General features: G+C 46.8%; 13 protein-coding genes and 1 pseudogene across 13 annotated transcripts, besides 9 other annotated features; 2 read left to right on the forward strand and 12 right to left on the reverse strand.

The window, feature by feature from the left end:
• TraAM80_07387 (hypothetical protein) overlaps window positions 1–12 on the reverse strand; it is a 236-nt pseudogene extending 224 nt beyond the window's left edge.
• Window positions 13–146: 134 nt separating this feature from the next.
• Window positions 147–183: a microsatellite.
• A 58-nt stretch (window positions 184–241) lies between these two features.
• Window positions 242–313: a microsatellite.
• Window positions 314–487: 174 nt separating this feature from the next.
• Window positions 488–542: a microsatellite.
• Window positions 543–554: 12 nt separating this feature from the next.
• On the reverse strand, window positions 555–1,823 carry TraAM80_07388 (uncharacterized protein; the record flags this gene model as incomplete). Its single annotated transcript, XM_029384182.1, has 1 exon — window positions 555–1,823. The coding sequence occupies one exon, from the start codon at window positions 1,821–1,823 to the stop codon at window positions 555–557; it is 1,269 nt and encodes a 422-aa protein (XP_029235970.1).
• Window positions 1,824–2,063: 240 nt separating this feature from the next.
• Window positions 2,064–2,480, reverse strand: TraAM80_07389 (arginase; the record flags this gene model as incomplete). The annotated part of the gene is made up of 1 exon (XM_029384183.1): window positions 2,064–2,480. The coding sequence occupies one exon, from the start codon at window positions 2,478–2,480 to the stop codon at window positions 2,064–2,066; it is 417 nt and encodes a 138-aa protein (XP_029235971.1).
• Window positions 2,481–2,665: 185 nt separating this feature from the next.
• Window positions 2,666–3,064, reverse strand: TraAM80_07390 (arginase; the record flags this gene model as incomplete). Its single annotated transcript, XM_029384184.1, has 1 exon — window positions 2,666–3,064. One exon carries the CDS (start codon window positions 3,062–3,064, stop codon window positions 2,666–2,668), a length of 399 nt encoding a protein of 132 aa, XP_029235972.1.
• A 288-nt stretch (window positions 3,065–3,352) lies between these two features.
• On the reverse strand, window positions 3,353–3,922 carry TraAM80_07391 (excreted/secreted protein 23; the record flags this gene model as incomplete). Its single annotated transcript, XM_029384185.1, has 1 exon — window positions 3,353–3,922. One exon carries the CDS (start codon window positions 3,920–3,922, stop codon window positions 3,353–3,355), a length of 570 nt encoding a protein of 189 aa, XP_029235973.1.
• A 256-nt stretch (window positions 3,923–4,178) lies between these two features.
• On the reverse strand, window positions 4,179–4,952 carry TraAM80_07392 (cyclophilin; the record flags this gene model as incomplete). The annotated part of the gene is made up of 1 exon (XM_029384186.1): window positions 4,179–4,952. The coding sequence occupies one exon, from the start codon at window positions 4,950–4,952 to the stop codon at window positions 4,179–4,181; it is 774 nt and encodes a 257-aa protein (XP_029235974.1).
• A 407-nt stretch (window positions 4,953–5,359) lies between these two features.
• TraAM80_07393 (mitochondrial tryparedoxin peroxidase, trypanosomatid typical 2-Cys peroxiredoxin) lies at window positions 5,360–6,028 on the reverse strand (the record flags this gene model as incomplete). Its single annotated transcript, XM_029384187.1, has 1 exon — window positions 5,360–6,028. One exon carries the CDS (start codon window positions 6,026–6,028, stop codon window positions 5,360–5,362), a length of 669 nt encoding a protein of 222 aa, XP_029235975.1.
• Window positions 6,029–6,051: 23 nt separating this feature from the next.
• Window positions 6,052–6,082: a microsatellite.
• Window positions 6,083–6,317: 235 nt separating this feature from the next.
• TraAM80_07394 (putative beta propeller protein) lies at window positions 6,318–7,772 on the reverse strand (the record flags this gene model as incomplete). The annotated part of the gene is made up of 1 exon (XM_029384188.1): window positions 6,318–7,772. One exon carries the CDS (start codon window positions 7,770–7,772, stop codon window positions 6,318–6,320), a length of 1,455 nt encoding a protein of 484 aa, XP_029235976.1.
• A 30-nt stretch (window positions 7,773–7,802) lies between these two features.
• Window positions 7,803–7,823: a microsatellite.
• Window positions 7,824–7,842: a sequence feature (A-rich).
• A 141-nt stretch (window positions 7,843–7,983) lies between these two features.
• TraAM80_07395 (uncharacterized protein) lies at window positions 7,984–8,925 on the reverse strand (the record flags this gene model as incomplete). The annotated part of the gene is made up of 1 exon (XM_029384189.1): window positions 7,984–8,925. The coding sequence occupies one exon, from the start codon at window positions 8,923–8,925 to the stop codon at window positions 7,984–7,986; it is 942 nt and encodes a 313-aa protein (XP_029235977.1).
• A 134-nt stretch (window positions 8,926–9,059) lies between these two features.
• Window positions 9,060–9,099: a microsatellite.
• Window positions 9,100–9,283: 184 nt separating this feature from the next.
• TraAM80_07396 (uncharacterized protein) lies at window positions 9,284–10,591 on the reverse strand (the record flags this gene model as incomplete). Its single annotated transcript, XM_029384190.1, has 1 exon — window positions 9,284–10,591. The coding sequence occupies one exon, from the start codon at window positions 10,589–10,591 to the stop codon at window positions 9,284–9,286; it is 1,308 nt and encodes a 435-aa protein (XP_029235978.1).
• Window positions 10,592–10,602: 11 nt separating this feature from the next.
• Window positions 10,603–10,661: a microsatellite.
• Window positions 10,662–10,837: 176 nt separating this feature from the next.
• On the reverse strand, window positions 10,838–12,991 carry TraAM80_07397 (uncharacterized protein; the record flags this gene model as incomplete). Its single annotated transcript, XM_029384191.1, has 1 exon — window positions 10,838–12,991. The coding sequence occupies one exon, from the start codon at window positions 12,989–12,991 to the stop codon at window positions 10,838–10,840; it is 2,154 nt and encodes a 717-aa protein (XP_029235979.1).
• A 163-nt stretch (window positions 12,992–13,154) lies between these two features.
• On the reverse strand, window positions 13,155–13,592 carry TraAM80_07398 (uncharacterized protein; the record flags this gene model as incomplete). The annotated part of the gene is made up of 1 exon (XM_029384192.1): window positions 13,155–13,592. The coding sequence occupies one exon, from the start codon at window positions 13,590–13,592 to the stop codon at window positions 13,155–13,157; it is 438 nt and encodes a 145-aa protein (XP_029235980.1).
• A 924-nt stretch (window positions 13,593–14,516) lies between these two features.
• Window positions 14,517–14,550: a sequence feature (GA-rich).
• A 644-nt stretch (window positions 14,551–15,194) lies between these two features.
• TraAM80_07399 (trans-sialidase) lies at window positions 15,195–15,662 on the forward strand (the record flags this gene model as incomplete). The annotated part of the gene is made up of 1 exon (XM_029384193.1): window positions 15,195–15,662. One exon carries the CDS (start codon window positions 15,195–15,197, stop codon window positions 15,660–15,662), a length of 468 nt encoding a protein of 155 aa, XP_029235981.1.
• Window positions 15,663–16,147: 485 nt separating this feature from the next.
• Window positions 16,148–16,603, forward strand: TraAM80_07400 (trans-sialidase; the record flags this gene model as incomplete). Its single annotated transcript, XM_029384194.1, has 1 exon — window positions 16,148–16,603. One exon carries the CDS (start codon window positions 16,148–16,150, stop codon window positions 16,601–16,603), a length of 456 nt encoding a protein of 151 aa, XP_029235982.1.
• Window positions 16,604–17,104: the final 501 nt, after the last annotated feature.

Below are 17,104 nucleotides of genomic sequence, written 5' to 3' on the forward strand. Positions count from 1 at the left end.
CTCACCGCCTCCCCCGCACACACACGCGCCCACTTCCAACCCAAAAGAAATCCTACGGAGAAAAATAAATGCAAAATGCACACACTCTTGCGTTACCTCAGAAATACAGAAACACCACCAGGCACACGAAACAGCCAAAACCTCCCTCTTTCTCCCGTTCCTTCTTTCTTTCCTTCTTTATTTGTCGTTAGTGAGTAAAGCCATAGATCCACATTGATGCACCGACACCAGACAAGTTCTTTTTGTGTGTGTCGTTGTTTGTTTTGTTGGTCGGTTTTCTTTTTCTTTTTTCTTTTTTTTTTTCTTTTTTTGTACCTTCCTTCTCGTCTGGTTCCCTTCACGTCTGCTCTCGTCGCCGTCGCCGTTGTTTCCCCTCCGTGGCGCATGCGAAAATACGCGGCGGGGCGGGAAGTGTATCAGGCGCAAAAACAAAAACGGCAACGGAAGAACGTCAACAACACGTGAAGTATGAGCGGGTGATGGGGGCAAAGAAAAACAAAAACAAAAACAAAAAAAAACGAGAACAAAAACACAAATAAAAATTTCCCTAATTTTCACTGCCTCTGCCCTAGTTTGCTTTGCAACATCGCGTTCTCCTGAGACAGTTTCTTGTACTCCTCGTCAAACTCTGCCTTCATGTAGTCGACGTGTGAGATGAGCGTTTCAAACTCCTTCTCATTCCCCTTGATCTGAAGCTGAGCGGAGGTGGCACGAGACGCAATCGCGTTTTGGAGAATCAGCATCTTTCGCCCCAGCTGTTCGACCTTCGCGTCGTGGGCGTTGAGCTGATTCTCGCGCTGAATCAGCGTTTCCCGCGCGAGCTCAACGTCGCGGCAAATTTCCTCAAACTGCTCCAACGAGACCTCTGTGGCATCCTCGGGAATGTCATCCATTAACTCCTCCTCTTCCACTTGGGCAAACACCTGCTGAACAAAAAGGTTTACTGCCTCCAGTTTGGTTTCCAGTTGCCTGAGGCGCACCTCAAGAGAAAGGATGGACTTGGAGTTGTTTACATTGGATTCACGAAATTTGGAGAGGGTGCCATACAGTACCTTCTTGTCCCCATCCAACTGTTTAACCTTCTTATACTCATTGCACTCCTTGTTGACGTTGGCGTCCAGCATGCGCTCCTTCTTCTTAATGAGTCGCTCCGCAGACTTCAGCTCTTCAATAAGCTTCCCGTATTTATCATTGGCTTCAACCAAATCCCGCTGTGCCACGGCCAGCTGTTCTTGCTTTTGTTCATGCTCCTCCATTTCCTTATTAATGGCTTCAATGCGCTCCGATAACAACGCAGAGAGTGCCTTCACTTTTTTTTGCTCTTCATTGAGCGCAGTCAAGCTCCTCTTCCGTAGAATCCATTCATTTGTGGCAACTGCGCCACCGAGAGCACCGGTCTCCTCCCTATTCCACCTTGCAACATCCTTCACCAGTGCCATGCGGCTGAGCACATTTTCAATGCCGTGCTCCACGCTCTCCATCTGACGGCTGATGGTGTTAGCGGATTCTTTCAATTCCGTCGTCCGCCTGTTTTCTTCCTTGATTTCATCCTCCAGGGCAATAACTTCCGCCAAAGATTCTGCTGAGATTTTAAGCGGCCTCCAGTCTTCTGTGCCATCCCTCTGCTGCTTCTTGCGTAGCGTTACTTCATTCACCGTCCGGAGCTCCTTGAGAAGTGCCTGCTCCTCCTTAGCACGTTGAAGCTCGGCTCCCTTCCTTGCCACCTGCAGTTCTAGGTTTCGTGCCTGGCTACGCCGTTGTTCCAGTTGCGTTTGAAGGTCAGACGAATCCTCTCGTAGCGTGACAACATTTGCATCGCTCATTCTTCCTTATTCCCTTTCTTTGAATTTGTTTTAAACCTCGCTTCTAAGAGAGGACGCGTACACATGTATATGCATATGTGGGAAGAAGAGAAACATTGATAAAGAGAACACAGGAAGCCAAAGACATCCGAGAAAACCATAAATTTCTTTCTCAGGTAGGATAAGAACTATTTTACATTTTTTTTATTTTTGGTGCGGCCACAGTAAAAGGAAGCTCACAGCAGCTGTAATATGATGACATCAGTGATCAGGGTACGGATTTTCCGATATGGTTCCCTGCCGCTGCAGCACTTGAACCCTTGCCATTCCCTCCTCCTCTGTTTGTGTGGAGATAGTGTAGACCTTGAGGATCACCTCTTTAATCACCTTCGCCAATGCCATTTGTGTGAGACCAACTCCATCCTTTCGGCACACATCGAGGTCTGGAAAGTACCCATGCACGTCCAAGCCCACCACCTTGGGTCCTCTAATGTCGTTCATTATATGCAGCAATTCTCGTGTTGAGAGCCCTCCTGCAACTGGGCACCTCACAGCCAGCGCAAAGGCGGGATCCATCATGTTGGCATCAAAGTCAATAAAGACGGGGTAGCCATTTCGAATGTCCCGTATACAAAACAAGCCATTGGAATAAATGGCATGCATGTCCATGTAAAACATTTTGTGATGTCTGCGTACCTTTCGATCCTCTGAGGTCACCAGCCAATTGCCCACGCTCACGATGCCCTTTAACAGCCCCTTATCTAGGAGAACTCGGAGAGGAACCCGGGTGCTTCCAACAAGTGGCTGAGCAGAAAAGTGAATGATGACAACATCGTCAAATGGAAAAAGTCGCTTGTACGACTCTACCATTGGCAGTGTGGCAGATCTGTCTCTCCTCCCACGCTGGCCGGGACATACCCCTTTTCCAATAATTCCGTGGTCGCCTTGAGAGCGCCCATGTACCACTCATCGCTGGTTGGGGTGGCCGTCGCACCTGAGCTCTCCAGCATATGCCTGCACTTTAATATTGGCATAAACATCACTGTTTCAGGGGGGCATTCGATGGGCCCGTTATCGTGAAAACAAAGCTCCGCGTAGTGATCACAGTCCACGAGGGATTGACAGAAGTAGTTGAAAAGCATCGAGCTGTTTAATGCCCCCGCCTCGTAGCCAAATATCACAACAGGCCCAAGTCGGTTGGCCCAATCGCCGCCGCAGGGAGCAACAGCTTTGACGCCCGTTAAGAACCTGGAAAACATCATAAAGATTCCGTGTCAATAGGGGTCGCCATATATGTACGCATTTGCGCGGCACGCCAAGCCTTCCAGTGCCAAGAGACACCAGAAGCACGACGCACCGCCAGCAAAAGTAACACCGTAATGAATGAGTAAACACACCAACGAATAATATATGTAAAAATATATCTTTCGTGCCTTCATATCCCCCCCCTTCCCCTTTTTTTTTTTCTGCTCTGACACCTCCCACTCTTTTTTTTCATTTTGGTTCCGTAATGAAGAGAAACAACACATACACACAAAAAAAAAAAAAACTCAACGCCCGTTAAGTGTTCTCCCACCACTGCCGCTACCGCACTGAAGCAAAAAACTTGTCGCGCGTCCTCTCTCGCCCTCATGCAGACGCGAAGACGCAAAATCCATAACACCATCGGCGTTTTTGCCGCTGCTGCTACTTCCTACATTGTGAGAGAGCGCTACAGAAATCAGCCTCCCGCTCTGTGTGTGGTAGTGATGTCGCTTAAACTTTTCTTGGGTCTTCGCCTGGCGCACCAAACGATGTGCTGCGCCCTTTTCGCGTTGACCCGCCTGCCACTTCAAAAAAGCCTCTCGACGGGCAATTCTACGCTGCTCATGCTCTTGTAGGAGTGCCTGCATCCTCACCTCGTCCCCGCTGCGATCAACACTCTTCCCAAACGGAACTGTGCCAGATGTGCCACTGCAGCTGGCGTGCTTCCCGTGACTTCCCTCCAGCAACGTCGTTGGGTTTCCCACCTTCTGCAATTCTCCCTGCTGGCGCTCAATCCGCCGAGTCCCTCCCGCACCTACAAATGAGATGCGACACATGAGCGTGGAGCAAAGCAGGCCACCTCCTCTGCCACGCATCCTGATCGCTAAAGACCATGAAAAAGGAAAAAAAAAAGAGGAGAATGAAAACTAACAAGAGGAGGAAACCAAATAAATGTTTATGTTATTGTTCGTTTATTATTATTTTTTTCTTTTTTCCTGCGTGCGTGAGCTGCCTGTGGTGATTAGAACAACAAAGGAAGGGGCAAAACATTATTCGCTCCAAGTAGACATTGACTGCCGTATATGTTCAGTTACGTTTGGTTAGACGCTGTGGTTCGACCGCTGTCACAAGTTACTTCTCCAGCTGCTCACGAAGTCGAGCAATTTTTGCCTTCTTTTCCTGAATGCGCTTCTTTACCTCCTCGGAATTTTCCTCACTGTCGCGTGGGCGCTTCTTCGCGGCGGCCTCAACCTTTGGGGCGGTTGCACCCTTCTTCGCCTCGTCCCGCTCTTTGGTTGGCTTCTCCTTCGCCTCCGGCGCCGCAACCTCACCGCAGTTGGCAATGATTATCCGGCCACGTGTCTTTCCAGACTCGGAGCCCAGCCGTTCGACTTTCTTCACGACATCGAGACCCTCAGTGACGCGGCCAAAAACAACGTGTTTGCCGTTCAACCACGGTGTGTTGGCAGTGCAGATAAAAAATTGCGATCCGTTGGTGTTGGGCCCGGCATTCGCCATTGAGAGGCAGCCCATCCCCGTATGTTTGCCGGCCTTGCCAGAAAAGCTCTCATCACGAAATTTGGTGCCGTAAATAGACTCCCCGCCTGTGCCATTCCCCCGTGTAATGTCACCACCTTGAATCATGAATCCCGGTATGATACGGTGGAACACACAGCCCTTGTAGTGGAGTGGCTTCCCACTCTTGCCTCGGCCCTTTTCGCCCGTGCAAAGGGCCCGAAAATTCTCGGCGGTCTTGGGCACCGTGTCCGCGTACAGCTCCATGGTTATCCGTCCGGACGGTTTGTTGTCGATGGATATCTCAAAGAAGACTTTTGGGTTGCAGGACTTTTCGGCCGGAATTCCCCCACGACGCTCGCCCTTCGGCGGGATACTTATTTTAGACATCTTCTCTTACCCCTTTACAGAAAGGTGGCAAAAAACAACAACAAAAAAAAAGAACTCCACGCAACCCTCGTCACGTTACCGCACAATCACACCACCCCCGAGCCCAAAATGACGTGTCTGTGGTCCACTGGATTGCTCGCACTCACACAGCGCCCACCCACTCTCTTCCGTTTAAGCAGGGAGGCCACACAAAAAGACAAAAAGGGTCAACCACACCAGCATAAAAAAAAACACACCGACGCACCCAGCGAAGTGCGAGACAATGCGCAGGAAAACAGGGGAGAACAGGGGAGTACCACTCGCACACACACACATTACCAATGACAACAATACGACGAGCACAATAATAATAAGAATATGTATGTATATTTAACATCTTAAAGCAAACACCCCCTCACCATTTGCGCTTAATTATTCTTCTCAAAATATTCGCTTGCCTTTTCAGGCTTCATTGTTGGCCTGCCCGGCTTCCAGTTGCACGGAATCACGTCCCCGTTTTTGTCGGCATACTGAAATGCTTGCACAACCCGAAGCACTTCTTCGACACTGCGACCCACCGGTAAATCATTCACCGTGATGTGACGAAGAATTCCCTTATCGTCGATGATGAACAGACCGCGCAGAGAGACCCCTTGCTCCTCAATCAAAACCCCATAGTCACGGGATATTTCCTTGGTGAGGTCAGAAAGCACGGGAATCTTCATTTCGCCAAGACCACCTCGCTTCCTCGGAGTTTCGATCCAAGCGAGATGCGAGTATTGGCTGTCGCATGACACTGCAACAACCTGGGTGTTCATCTTATCAAACTCGGCTTGAGCATCTGAAAAGGCCGTAATTTCTGTGGGGCACACAAAGGTGAAATCCATGGGATAAAAAAGAAGAACAACATATTTGCCCTTGTAGTCATTGAAGCTGATGTCCTTTATTCTTCCATTTACCACAGCTTTGCCGGCCCACTCAGGTGCCGCCTCACGCACTGTGGCCGTCTTATAGCCCTGGTAGTCCAAGTTAAGAAGTCGCGCAGTTTTTCCGAAGGCGCGGCGTGAGATGCAGTTCCGCAACGGGGTGACAGTCATACGACGGAACATGATGATTCTTTTAAATATATATATATATATATATATATTTATTCTTCTGTTTCAGATGAGATTATTCCCTTCTTGGTTTCGGTGTGTGCTTTATTAACCTTTGTGACGGCAACGACAGTCGCGAGAGAGAAAGAAAAATGTGAATAAAACGGGCTGATGATTGATTATTATTATTCCTCATCTTTATTCGGTTGGAACGTTACTCTTACAACACGCAACCGCCCTGCCCATGCCACTCGCAGTCTCTTCCTCACTCATGTTTAGATAAATACGAGGCTTACACGTCATTTACTATTAGCTCCATTATGCTCAAGGTATGCTCCATGCGTTGAAGGGTCGCGAGAACAGCCCCCAACCGCCGACGTGCAATCATTATTTCTCTGTGAAGGAAGCTACTCCTGCCCACACACGTCGCGTAAATTTCAAAGATGACGTCGAGCACAATCATCATTGACTCACAGAACTGAGGGGAATCAACGTGGTTTACCGAAAAACGTAGGATGCGCACAACTGTCCGATCGTTCTGGCCACTCAAGGCCACGTGTAGAGCACCTCGACGGACAAGTTCCTCCAGCGTAGACACAATAACGTCCGGGTTACGAGAGTAGAGAGCCGTCTTTAGGGCCCGATTGTACTGATATGACACGAGTTGCTGTCGCACATCATGCATCTTTGTAGTCAAAAAGTCGGCTCGTTTATTTTCCTCCTTCCCTTCAAGTCCCTCCTCCTTCAGCACACCTTCCTCCTCCTCCTCCTCCCTTTTTTGGTCAAGCGCACTCTCAAGCCTCATGATGCGAAGATCTCCCCCTGCAGTGCCGACAGCAAACTCAGATGAGCTTGGATGAATCGCCACGGCTGTCACCGGCGCATCATATTTCTTGCTGGCCAGCAGCTCCAGCCCCCCATTCTCCAAGGAGAAAAACTTCACACGTTGGTCAAGTGAACCAGTGAGAAGCACATTATTTCCCTTCGAAAATGCGAGGGCCACTACCGTCTTGGTATGGTGTGATTCCTGCAAAAATACTGTAGAAAGACCCTTACGCATGTCGAACAATATCACTTGATCTCCAGCCGTGCATGCCAACAGGTTTGTATGTGTGTGAAGCATTGCCTCTATAGGACTTCCAATATGACGTTCACTGGATTGAACAGGATGCTCAAATCCGAGTCGTGTGTCCCACAAATTAATGGTGTGATCGTAAGAACCACTAAAGAAGCAACCTGACGAATAATTCTCCAGGCATCGAACATAATCAGTATGCGTCTTACTAACAAGTAGTGCATTTTCGTTCATGATGTCCCAAAGCCTCACAGTTGTGTCGTCGCTACCCGAGACAAAGTTATGCCGATCCAGAAATATGGCGTCCCTGACTTCCCTAAAATGGCCCAAAAATTGCCGCTCAAATGCAGTTTGGGTGGACCTAACAACAACGCGCTGGTTAAAAGAGAATAGAGCCATTTTGTCATCATCTCGAAATCGAAGAGAAAAACACTTTTTTTCACGCTGCTCATTGGTGATCACACCCTCTGTCTGCGGCACCCGTAAAAGTGTGAGTTGATTGGTTGACGTGCAACCGACGGTCGTCCCGGCATTGTTGTACCTGATACAAGTCACCTGGCCAAACAATTTCTGCTCATAGCAGAGGCGCGCATTGTTCCATATCACTGATCTATCAAGCTTCTCTGCAGCTGGAACCCGTTTTACCGGCAGAGACCACAACTTATGATCCATACCTCCTTTTTTTATTTTTTAATTTCCTCAACAAACACACACACACACACAAAAAGAAAAGAAAAAAAAAAGAGAAGCAGTAAATGCATATTTGTGAGTTGACATATAAAGTGGGTGGGGGGAGTCACACAAACAAAGAAATGCCACAGCCCCAAGACACCACAACTAAAGAACATAAAACGTATATTGAATGGGAAAACGTATCGGATATTTACAAAGGTAATACTTGAACACATGTCAAGCCTTCCAAAATATAACCCACTTCCATTTCTTCCACGTCATAACAGAGTATACCATCTTTTTGCCGGCTGCATTTGATCATGCATTGTACGCTAAACCGTCGACTCATTCGGTCCAGCATATCCACGCAGACTAAATCCCCTGGTGCCAAAGCAGGATAAACTACAGCAATCTGGGGGAGGGCCGTGGAGTCGTCGTTACACGAGTCAAAAAAAGACACTAAATCCATAAGCCCAGCAGAAACGGCACAGTTAAGAAAAGGCTGTGACTTCATATAATTGGCTTCCGCAGGGGAAGCACAACAAAGCTGACGAATTTGTTCTTGTAATGCCTCTTTGGACTGCAGCGACGATCGGTGCACTACCAAAGGTATGTATCCGGGAACAAGAGAGCCATGATGCTGCAGTACAACGACATTCACTACACCCCAGCAATGTGCTGGGTTATGGAATGGCAAAAACACCTCTTGACAAAAAACAAGTCTAGGTGCATCATCTTCTGGATGAAGAACTTTTTTTATCAATGGATACATCACTCCATGAGTCTCGCTGTGCACGGTATAGCACACCAAATTTCCCATCTCAGGGAGCCATGCGTGAACAATTTCATAGATGTACTTCATAGTGGAGTGTGGACGCATAGAAAAGCATTGTGTCCTGGTTACCTTTCTAAGAGTGTCAAAAAACCTAACATGTAGTGTGACTCCGAAGCCTTTTTTAAAAAAAGACATCGATTTGGTGGGACCCTCATCAACACCGCCACAACTATCAGTGCTACTATGATCTGATAGTGTTTGTGAGACAATCATCTGCTTCTTCTCAGACGATAACTGTTTCTCTTCTACCATTTCGCATGGGAGCGTGCTAGTAGGCGTAATATATGTAAAGCCAACATATTCCGAGTCGCTATACATGACCTACAACGCAAATATTTTCAAGAGTAACAGCTCAGTCACCTTTACAATGACTACTATTCTTTTTCTTTCCTTTTCTGCGTGTGAAAAGACCTTGTTTACCCTATTATGGGAACGCTAATGGCAACAGGAACAACAAATAGGAAGAATTAAATAAATAAACAATAACTAAATCCAATTGATGCGTAGGCATTATTTGACATAAACATCAATGCATTCATGAAACAATACTCGCTTCAGACGGAGAAGAAACAGACGGACAAAAAGACAAAAATTATATGTAGAAGCAAATATGCCCCCTCTCTTTCAGTCAATGAAAAAGGAGATTGCTTCCTTATCTCATTAAAGTGTAAGCGCATTACTTTAGTTCTTCCCACCTTGCACTTACTTCTGGTAGGTCACACTTCTCACACAAGTGAGTAATGTCACTCTTCAAGGCTTCCGCAATATACATATCTTTGTTATCTTTTGAAGCCTTAGTTACAAGCTGATGAAGAGTCATAATGAAGCTTTTTATTGAATCTTTATCACTAGATGATAAAGATGTTTTCTCCTTAAAAAAATGGAGTTTTCCGGTAATGTAGGTGCGAAGATTGTCTTGTTGCAATACCTTTGATGCGTGCAGAAGAACTGTTTCGACATGCTCAGGAGAAACAGAGCTTTTTAGTATATGTCGAATACATTGACTACCCTCCTGGGGAGGAAGTCTCAACATTAAAGCAGCACTCACATCTGGATTGTGAATGGCGATGCGACCGAGCAATTCAATGTTTATTCCAAGCCGATTAAACACATCACCTGATGAGAGTGTATGAATGAGCTGCTGTTGTTCCTCCTTGCTTAATGGAGTGTCACAGCTCAGAGTAATCAATTTTTTGGATATCTTCCACTCTTCTGTAACTGGTTCGGCGTCGAAATACAACAAGTCACTCCCAGGGGATCCCCCAGGGATTAGAAACTGAAGTTCACCGGATACCAAAGGAAGCGAAGGAAACTGAGGTCGTGCTGCTTGCAGCAACAAAGCTGCATGGACGCCAGAACCAAGAACGGCAGACATTTTTGATAGTGTTTCACAAGAATTTTTTTCAACGTCTTGAGCCCAACAGTGGGCAATATTAGCAATAGCTTCTTTCAATTGAAGGCCGTTACTTTCCCATGCGTTCAATGCTGCATCAATTTGTTCCTGTTTATCATGAAGTACAGCAAGCGATGTCTCGTCAGGTGACACCTTGTTTGCGAGTAAACGAAAAGCAAACTCCTTTGCTGCACAATGAAGGCGATATTTTTCCGCGTTGGTAGCCTCAAGAGATTTTTTCCCCTCCTTTGCTTCTTTAGATGCGTACTTAATTTGCTCTGTAAAACAAACATCTTGCCGCATAGCTCGTTCTAATTCCAGAAGTGCATCATAAAACACACACTTGGCCGTTTCACATTCCATCTTGCGCATAATGTTCAAAATAAATAAGGAGGACACTATACCCACCCCTTCTCCTGATGTAATCATGTTTTGAACCAGTTGCTGAATGGCTCTAGATACATTTAGAAAAGTGTCCTTAGAAAAGGCTTCTTTAAAGGACTTTTCAAGCGTAGAAAAAGTGAGTTTGTCATCACCAAGAAATTCAATCAGACGCTGTGCATCTGCCGAATTAAGATATTCTACAACCATCTTTCTAGTCTATGCAAAGAGATAAATAAATAATCATACAAATAGCAAATAAAATAGAGACACAATTACACACAGGCACATGCAAGTTACGCGTGTATACAATGCTAATAATAATAACCCACAAATAAAAACGGGTAATGAACTGCCAAAATTCATAGTTTTTTTTTAAAAAAAAGGAAAATAAAAAGTTTGATGTTACAAGAACATATACATTTCTATCTACAATTACATCCCGATTTCTGCCCCCTATTGAATCACATGTTCATTGTTGTACTCTGACACTTTACATTGGGAAGGTACATTTAACACAAGGGGATCATTATTGATATCTGAAATGCCCATAACAGCAATTACACATATAACATCTTTAGCCAAACGTTCGGTAAGAGTCTGTACAATTCGACCTTTTACACGAAACGCCACACTCTCCTGGGGTAAGGATGAAACTTGGCTGGCTGGAACAGGAATTGCTGACCTCAACTCCTCATAAGTCTTTCCAAAAAATACTGCTCCTCCCTCTCTTGAGGGAAAGGTAATATTGCAAACGTTTCCAGAATTTTTTTCATCCAAGACGAAACCAGTGGACTCAAGAGGGCAATAAAGAACCACGATGGGTGGGCACAAAGTACATAAATGACATCCATGTCCAATCAGGCCCACAGTTCCGTAAAATTTATGTACTGTTGTAAATAAAACAGGATTTATTTGTTCGCATAAAGATAAATCAGTAGAGTAAAATAGACTTCCCTTCTTAAACAAAACATTACGCGGCGTGTCACACAAGACTCGTCCTATTACAAAAAGTTGGTCTCCAAGCAAGAGGGATTCCATTGTTATAAAAACAGCTTGCGTACATTCTTTCTTGAGGACATTTGTAGTCACATAACGCCCTCCCTGATATTCAAAAAAACATGCAGCATTTTCAGCTTGATTTATCCAAAATGGATATTCTTCTTGTATATTATCATATATTACATCTCCGTTTGAATGGAAAATGTTTAAAGTTACCCGTGCTCCAATCGCATACACATGATTATATAAAGGTGAAGTCTGGGCCAGACAAAGCGTGCATTTCTCATCACCTTCAAAAAACCCCATACAAAATACAGGACTTACACATACATGCTCCATAGAATCAACATAAGAAGCCACAACACATGGCGATGGAAGTCTTGAAAAACATTTTTTAATTTCTTTTTCCAACGTGCCGTCACGTTCTGCTGTCATGCAATGAAACCCATCAGAACAATTACTTCGCAATAAGGCCTTTCTAGCACACTCTTCGTAGCTCATTTTTCTCTCAATTTGTTGGTGTGCCTGTGATGCGTGTGTTTTGTTGTCATAAAGATGAAGTCGAAGATGATCATTTTCACCGACGGTGGCGTCTGTTAAATCCGAAATATATTTCTCATCACTGTTGATAAACAAGAATGAAAAAAGGGCCTCCTTGCTATCTGGAGTGTGATTGCTGCGCCATTCGTGTACAAATACTAAAGCCGATTCATTGTCACCGCTCTCGGCCATAGTTCTGGAAAGACAATACGCTGTAGTTGTCGTTCGGCAGATTGCGGTAGAAGACCGCAGACCAAACGGATCATGAAAACACCGAGGCGCAATTTGTGTTGCAATAGCGCTCTTCTCTTCAGAAAGCTCCAAACTGGTAATATACCGTTTTTCGTTGTTAACACTAGTTCCACATATACCGCTTTTCCACACCTCACTATCCCGTGGATGACCAAATGCCCTCGCGAAGCCTTCATAGCTGGCCAAGAAACCTACAAACTCATTCATTGTGTTTAGTTGAATAGTAACATGATCGACAAACCAGGCCTTCATGTACTCATCAATGCATAGTGACATTCCCTTTGGCCAGTGAATTTTAAAACCGTCGGAAACTACCAGCTCACTCACAATACTTGGTTCTTGTTGCGCACATGAAGATACTCGTCTCCCCTCTGAGGTGGGATCAAATCGATTACCAGTCAACAAGTTCATCTCCCGAACGTGATTTAAAATCCCAAAGAGTTCTTCAGACACCGTAATCGCACCCGCCTTTCCATTTAAATTCCAAAGCTCCAAAGATATCGTCTCAGTAACCTTTACAGAATCTTCTATAATGGTCTCCACTGACTTCTTTGCAGCTAACAGACCTCTTACATCCCGTGGATTTACGACAAGGGTGAAAGGCTTTCCCCAAACATCGACGTCAATCACCACATTTTGCTGCAATTGCCTCTCTACAACTGCAGCGGCGCATTTGGAATCTTCATGTGCTTGAAGAGAGTTAGTGACCGCATCGTAATAGGAGGGGGCGCTATTATATTTTTCTTGTCTTGCAAACGCTCTTATACGCCGAGACAAGGCCTCAGCAACATAACTTCCAGGATCCCATGACGCCATTCTGAATCAAAAAATAAGAAGTAAAAAAAATATATATATCTACACAAATTCGTGTTGTGTATAAATAAAAAACACATATCCATCAACAAAAGCAGCACCAACTCAGCCTCATACGTACCATGTAAAACTCACTTATCATATACCATTTTTTTGTTTTTGTTTTTTAGCGCGCGTCCACCCAATTTTTAGAGGATAGATTCGTTACGCCAACAGAAGTCACAATGCGCTCAGCGTCATTACGACGGTTTTCGTAGGAAACCTCCGGAGGCAAAAAGTAAAGTCTGGGATAAGAGCTTGTCAATCTAACGGGTAAGGACCTTTCTGATTCATCACCCCCACGCAAAAAGTAAAACCTCATTTTCTCACCCAAAAAAGAAAGACCCTCCACTCTTCGAATCGCCAGCCTTGCCATTGATTCATTTGGAAAACACACCACAAAATCTGATCTTTGTACGTGCGAAGTAAACTTCCAACTTATGGCCTCAGGAAACAGCTTCACCACATCCGCGCTTGACATGGGCGAAATAACATTCTCAACCTTTATCCACCTAGTAGCACCATCGCAAGGCAGTTGTGAAATAACGTCGCGCAAACAAAACATCCCCTACAAAAACAAAATAAAGCCAGTATAAATTTACAAAGAAATAAACAAATAGCACACAAGCTTACACATATATAAATGGAAATATGGAAAGCATGTTCGAGACACGCATCACAAAGAAGCCAATCAAAGGTGTTGCTTTGATAGAAAAGAGATGCTAAAAAAAAAGCACATCTACAGCAATATATACTTCTTTTTTTTTCTTTTTCCAAGTACCCATATGGAATTATAAAAAACTTTGTTCCAACATTTGGGGGGCAAATCGTCACGAATCTCTTTTAGTTTGCGCCGTGTTCACCGCTGTCGTTGCGTGTCTCCGTGTTTTGTTTGCTGTCGCTGCTGGCTGTGCCGCTGACATGCCTTCATTCTTCTTCTTCTTTCATCTAGAGGCACCTGTAGTTCACGAGGAGGATTCTTCAGGTTTTCCGCAGCGATGGCACGGGAGTGACGGGGTGTCCGCCCGCCGCTTTGAAGGCACCCGCTGCGGAGGGAGAGAATGTGCGGGGTGTGCGGCGTGTCTTGCTGCGAGTGCGTGGGGCACCACCCATCGCAGCCTGCCGTGCGGTGTGATGCGGATCGGTAAGGGCAAATAGTCAGCAGCGGCAGACCGTGTGGGGGACGTGGATCTGCCCCGTCCTTCGCGCTGCGGCTGTGTGGGTGCGCTGTGCGGCTGGCTTCTCCTCCGCGTGTCTCTCTTCCTCGCACGATGGGGGTGCAGTGCTTCGCCTTTGCGGTGTGACGTCTGCCGCGGTGTGTGTTTTTTGGCGCGACCCCGAGTGATTCGTGTCGTTTTTTTTTTCTGAGACTCTTGGGACGAAATAGGACAAACGCCACATGCTGCTCTGCGCTTCGGGGGCTCCGCAGCCATCTCCACCAACATACACGCAGACACAACTGCCGCGGTCTTGGTGGATCCACCACAAGGAGGGAAAGAAGAGAGAGAGAGAGAGTGAGTGAGTCAGCAGCAACACATACCCAACATGCCCCGCCCCTGTTTTTTTTTCTGCGGTGCTGATGCTCCTCTGTGTCTTGATGTGCGGCGGTGGAAGTGGAGTTGCGCACGCTAAGGAAGAGCAGGCGAAAAGTGTTGAACTCCTCAAACCAGGGAAGTGTCAGTGTCTACTTGTGACGGAAAAAGCGAAATTTCTGTTCCTGAGCGATTTGTTTCCTCATTCCGTGGTCATTGCTTTGTTAACATGAATGGCGTAGTGGCCGCTCTTGCTGTGAGTGAAGACTGAGGCGGTGCCAATCATTACTTGGATGCTGGCATTTGGGCAAGTTACCACCCGTACGGGGCAGAGAGTAAGTTAGTACAAGACGCTGCATGGGATGAACAACAGTAGGAAACGCCGCAGCCTGTGACCGACCATCTGCAGAAGGAAAAATTATATTTTCCATCGTTCGGTTCTGGGGCTGCGGTGAAGGGCAACGGGATATTTTTTTCTTGTATCAAACATCACTTTGTCCAGTGCTGATGTTTTGCAGCAGAGTTTTCACTGGGACCTTGCGTTGGTTGCTGGTCAAGTTTCAGGGTCTGCGGCACCATAAAAAAGGAATGAAGGGAATCCACTCTCATGGGTGAGTCCCCGATCGTTGAGGTCCATGCTTGAAAAGGAAATTAGGGGGAGTCCATTGAAGGAACTGAAAGCTGCTCGTGGGGACAGAAGCATTGCAGCCGGGGGTAATACCATTGCCTTTCCTCTTGCGGGAACCATCGGGTCCGACGGACAAGGGGAAATGAGGCATGCTTGCAGCGTCACTTCCTCTGAGGACGATTGGAGTAATTGGAGATTTCATGCGGTGCCTGCGATTGCCAATGACTGTGTTTTCGCCATACTTCTCGAGTTGGAGAGGAAACTTCTCATGTTCACTGCAATCTCTTCTTCGTGGTGGCGTATGGTGTGCGAATCAGCTGACAATGGGAAAACGTGGGCAGAGGCCACTGGGCCACTCTTGCATCTGTTGAGCGAATCAAATGCTTTTTTCTGCGTTAAATGGTCGTTTCGACCTTGTCACTACAACCATTGGGGAGAAGACTGTACTACTGTGCACCCAAGTGGCATTCATTAGTAATACACAACAAAGCGACAACAAACTTAGCGATGGTCGCAGCGCAATTTACGTATGGCTCTCTGATGGGGCTTGGGTCTTTGACGTTGAGCAAATATCTGCTGATAATGCGGGATACTCCTTCAGCACGCTGTTGCACGCAAAAGATGTTTTTTTTTTGCTCTCTACTCGCAGAAAGGGGAGCATGGAGGGCTAGACAGTCTTGTTTTTGTCCACCTGAAAGAGCAGCTGCAACGCATCAAGTCCGTGCTTACTAAATGGAAAGAGTTGGATGACTGGGTCGCAACGCTTTGCGGCTCCACCACCACTGCCTGCGTCGGTTCTGTGCCAACGGCCGGGCTAGTTTTTTTTTGTCTAAGAATGCGAACACTACTCACTGGAATGACGAGTACTTTGGGGTCAGCGCCACGGTGTCTACGGGAACGACGACGAAGGTTGAGAATGGCTTCCGGTTGGCAGGGCGCGGCACACGGATTGTGTGGCCAATGGGCAGGCAGGAGGATAATCCAGTGCGGAGTTATGTGGGTGAGGAGCTGACGCTTGTGGCGACGGTGACCATCAGCAAAGTTCCAACGGGCGTCACTTCGTTGCTGGGCGTGAAGACGGTGGGTCCCAACCGGAAGCATGTGGGGCTGTGGTACGACGAGCATCAGCACTGGAAGACGATGCTCAGGGAGGAAGGGAATGCATCAGCAGTTGCGTGGGAGGTGGGGACGGCGTACCGAGTGGCGCTCACGGTGCAGAAAGACGGCTGCTCGACATACGTCGACGGGCAGCTTGTAGGGAGTTTGGAGGATCAAGGCGTATCTCCTTTGGAAGCTCCACATTCCTCTGGAGTTGGTCTTGGGCGGCCTCTGCTGGGAATGCCATCTGAAATGATCTCAAACATCTACTTTGAGGTTACGGGGACGGCACTGAGGAAGACACAGAGAGCCACGTGACCGTGACGAACGTCTTGTTGTACAATTGCTGCTTAAACGGCAGTGAGATTGAGGCACTGATGAGGAGGGAAGAGAGCGGGACGGCGACAGGCCCGAACAACGCCTCTGCCCCACATGCCAAGAGGGTTTCGGAGGCAGCGTCAAAGGAGGTTGGTGGCGGCGACAGTTCTGTGCGTGGGCGTCTGTCTGGAATGCTGTTGCCACTGCTTCTGCTGCTTGCAATGTGAGGCTTCTTTGCGCTTTGCTGACCAGCGACGTTGTGGGCTGCACCACGCAGAAGGAAAACATGTGAGCCCCCAAATTAATTGTGGATCCATTTCGGATAGTCTTGCTTTTCGTCCCGTTCGTGGGATGGTTCCCCCGCTGGGTGGAACGCCGTGTACAATTTTATTTTTTTAACCTTTTTAATGATTTTCTTGCTTTGCCCACTCTATGCAGGGAATGGCGGACACCATTCATGGCTGTCGGTGTTTCCCGTCACATGCGCACGGCATCCGCAGT

The sequence above is a fragment of the Trypanosoma rangeli genome (genome assembly GCF_003719475.1).
Source record: "Trypanosoma rangeli strain AM80 chromosome Unknown Tra_15.4_contig_00306, whole genome shotgun sequence".
Classification (NCBI taxonomy): domain Eukaryota; phylum Euglenozoa; class Kinetoplastea; order Trypanosomatida; family Trypanosomatidae; genus Trypanosoma; species Trypanosoma rangeli.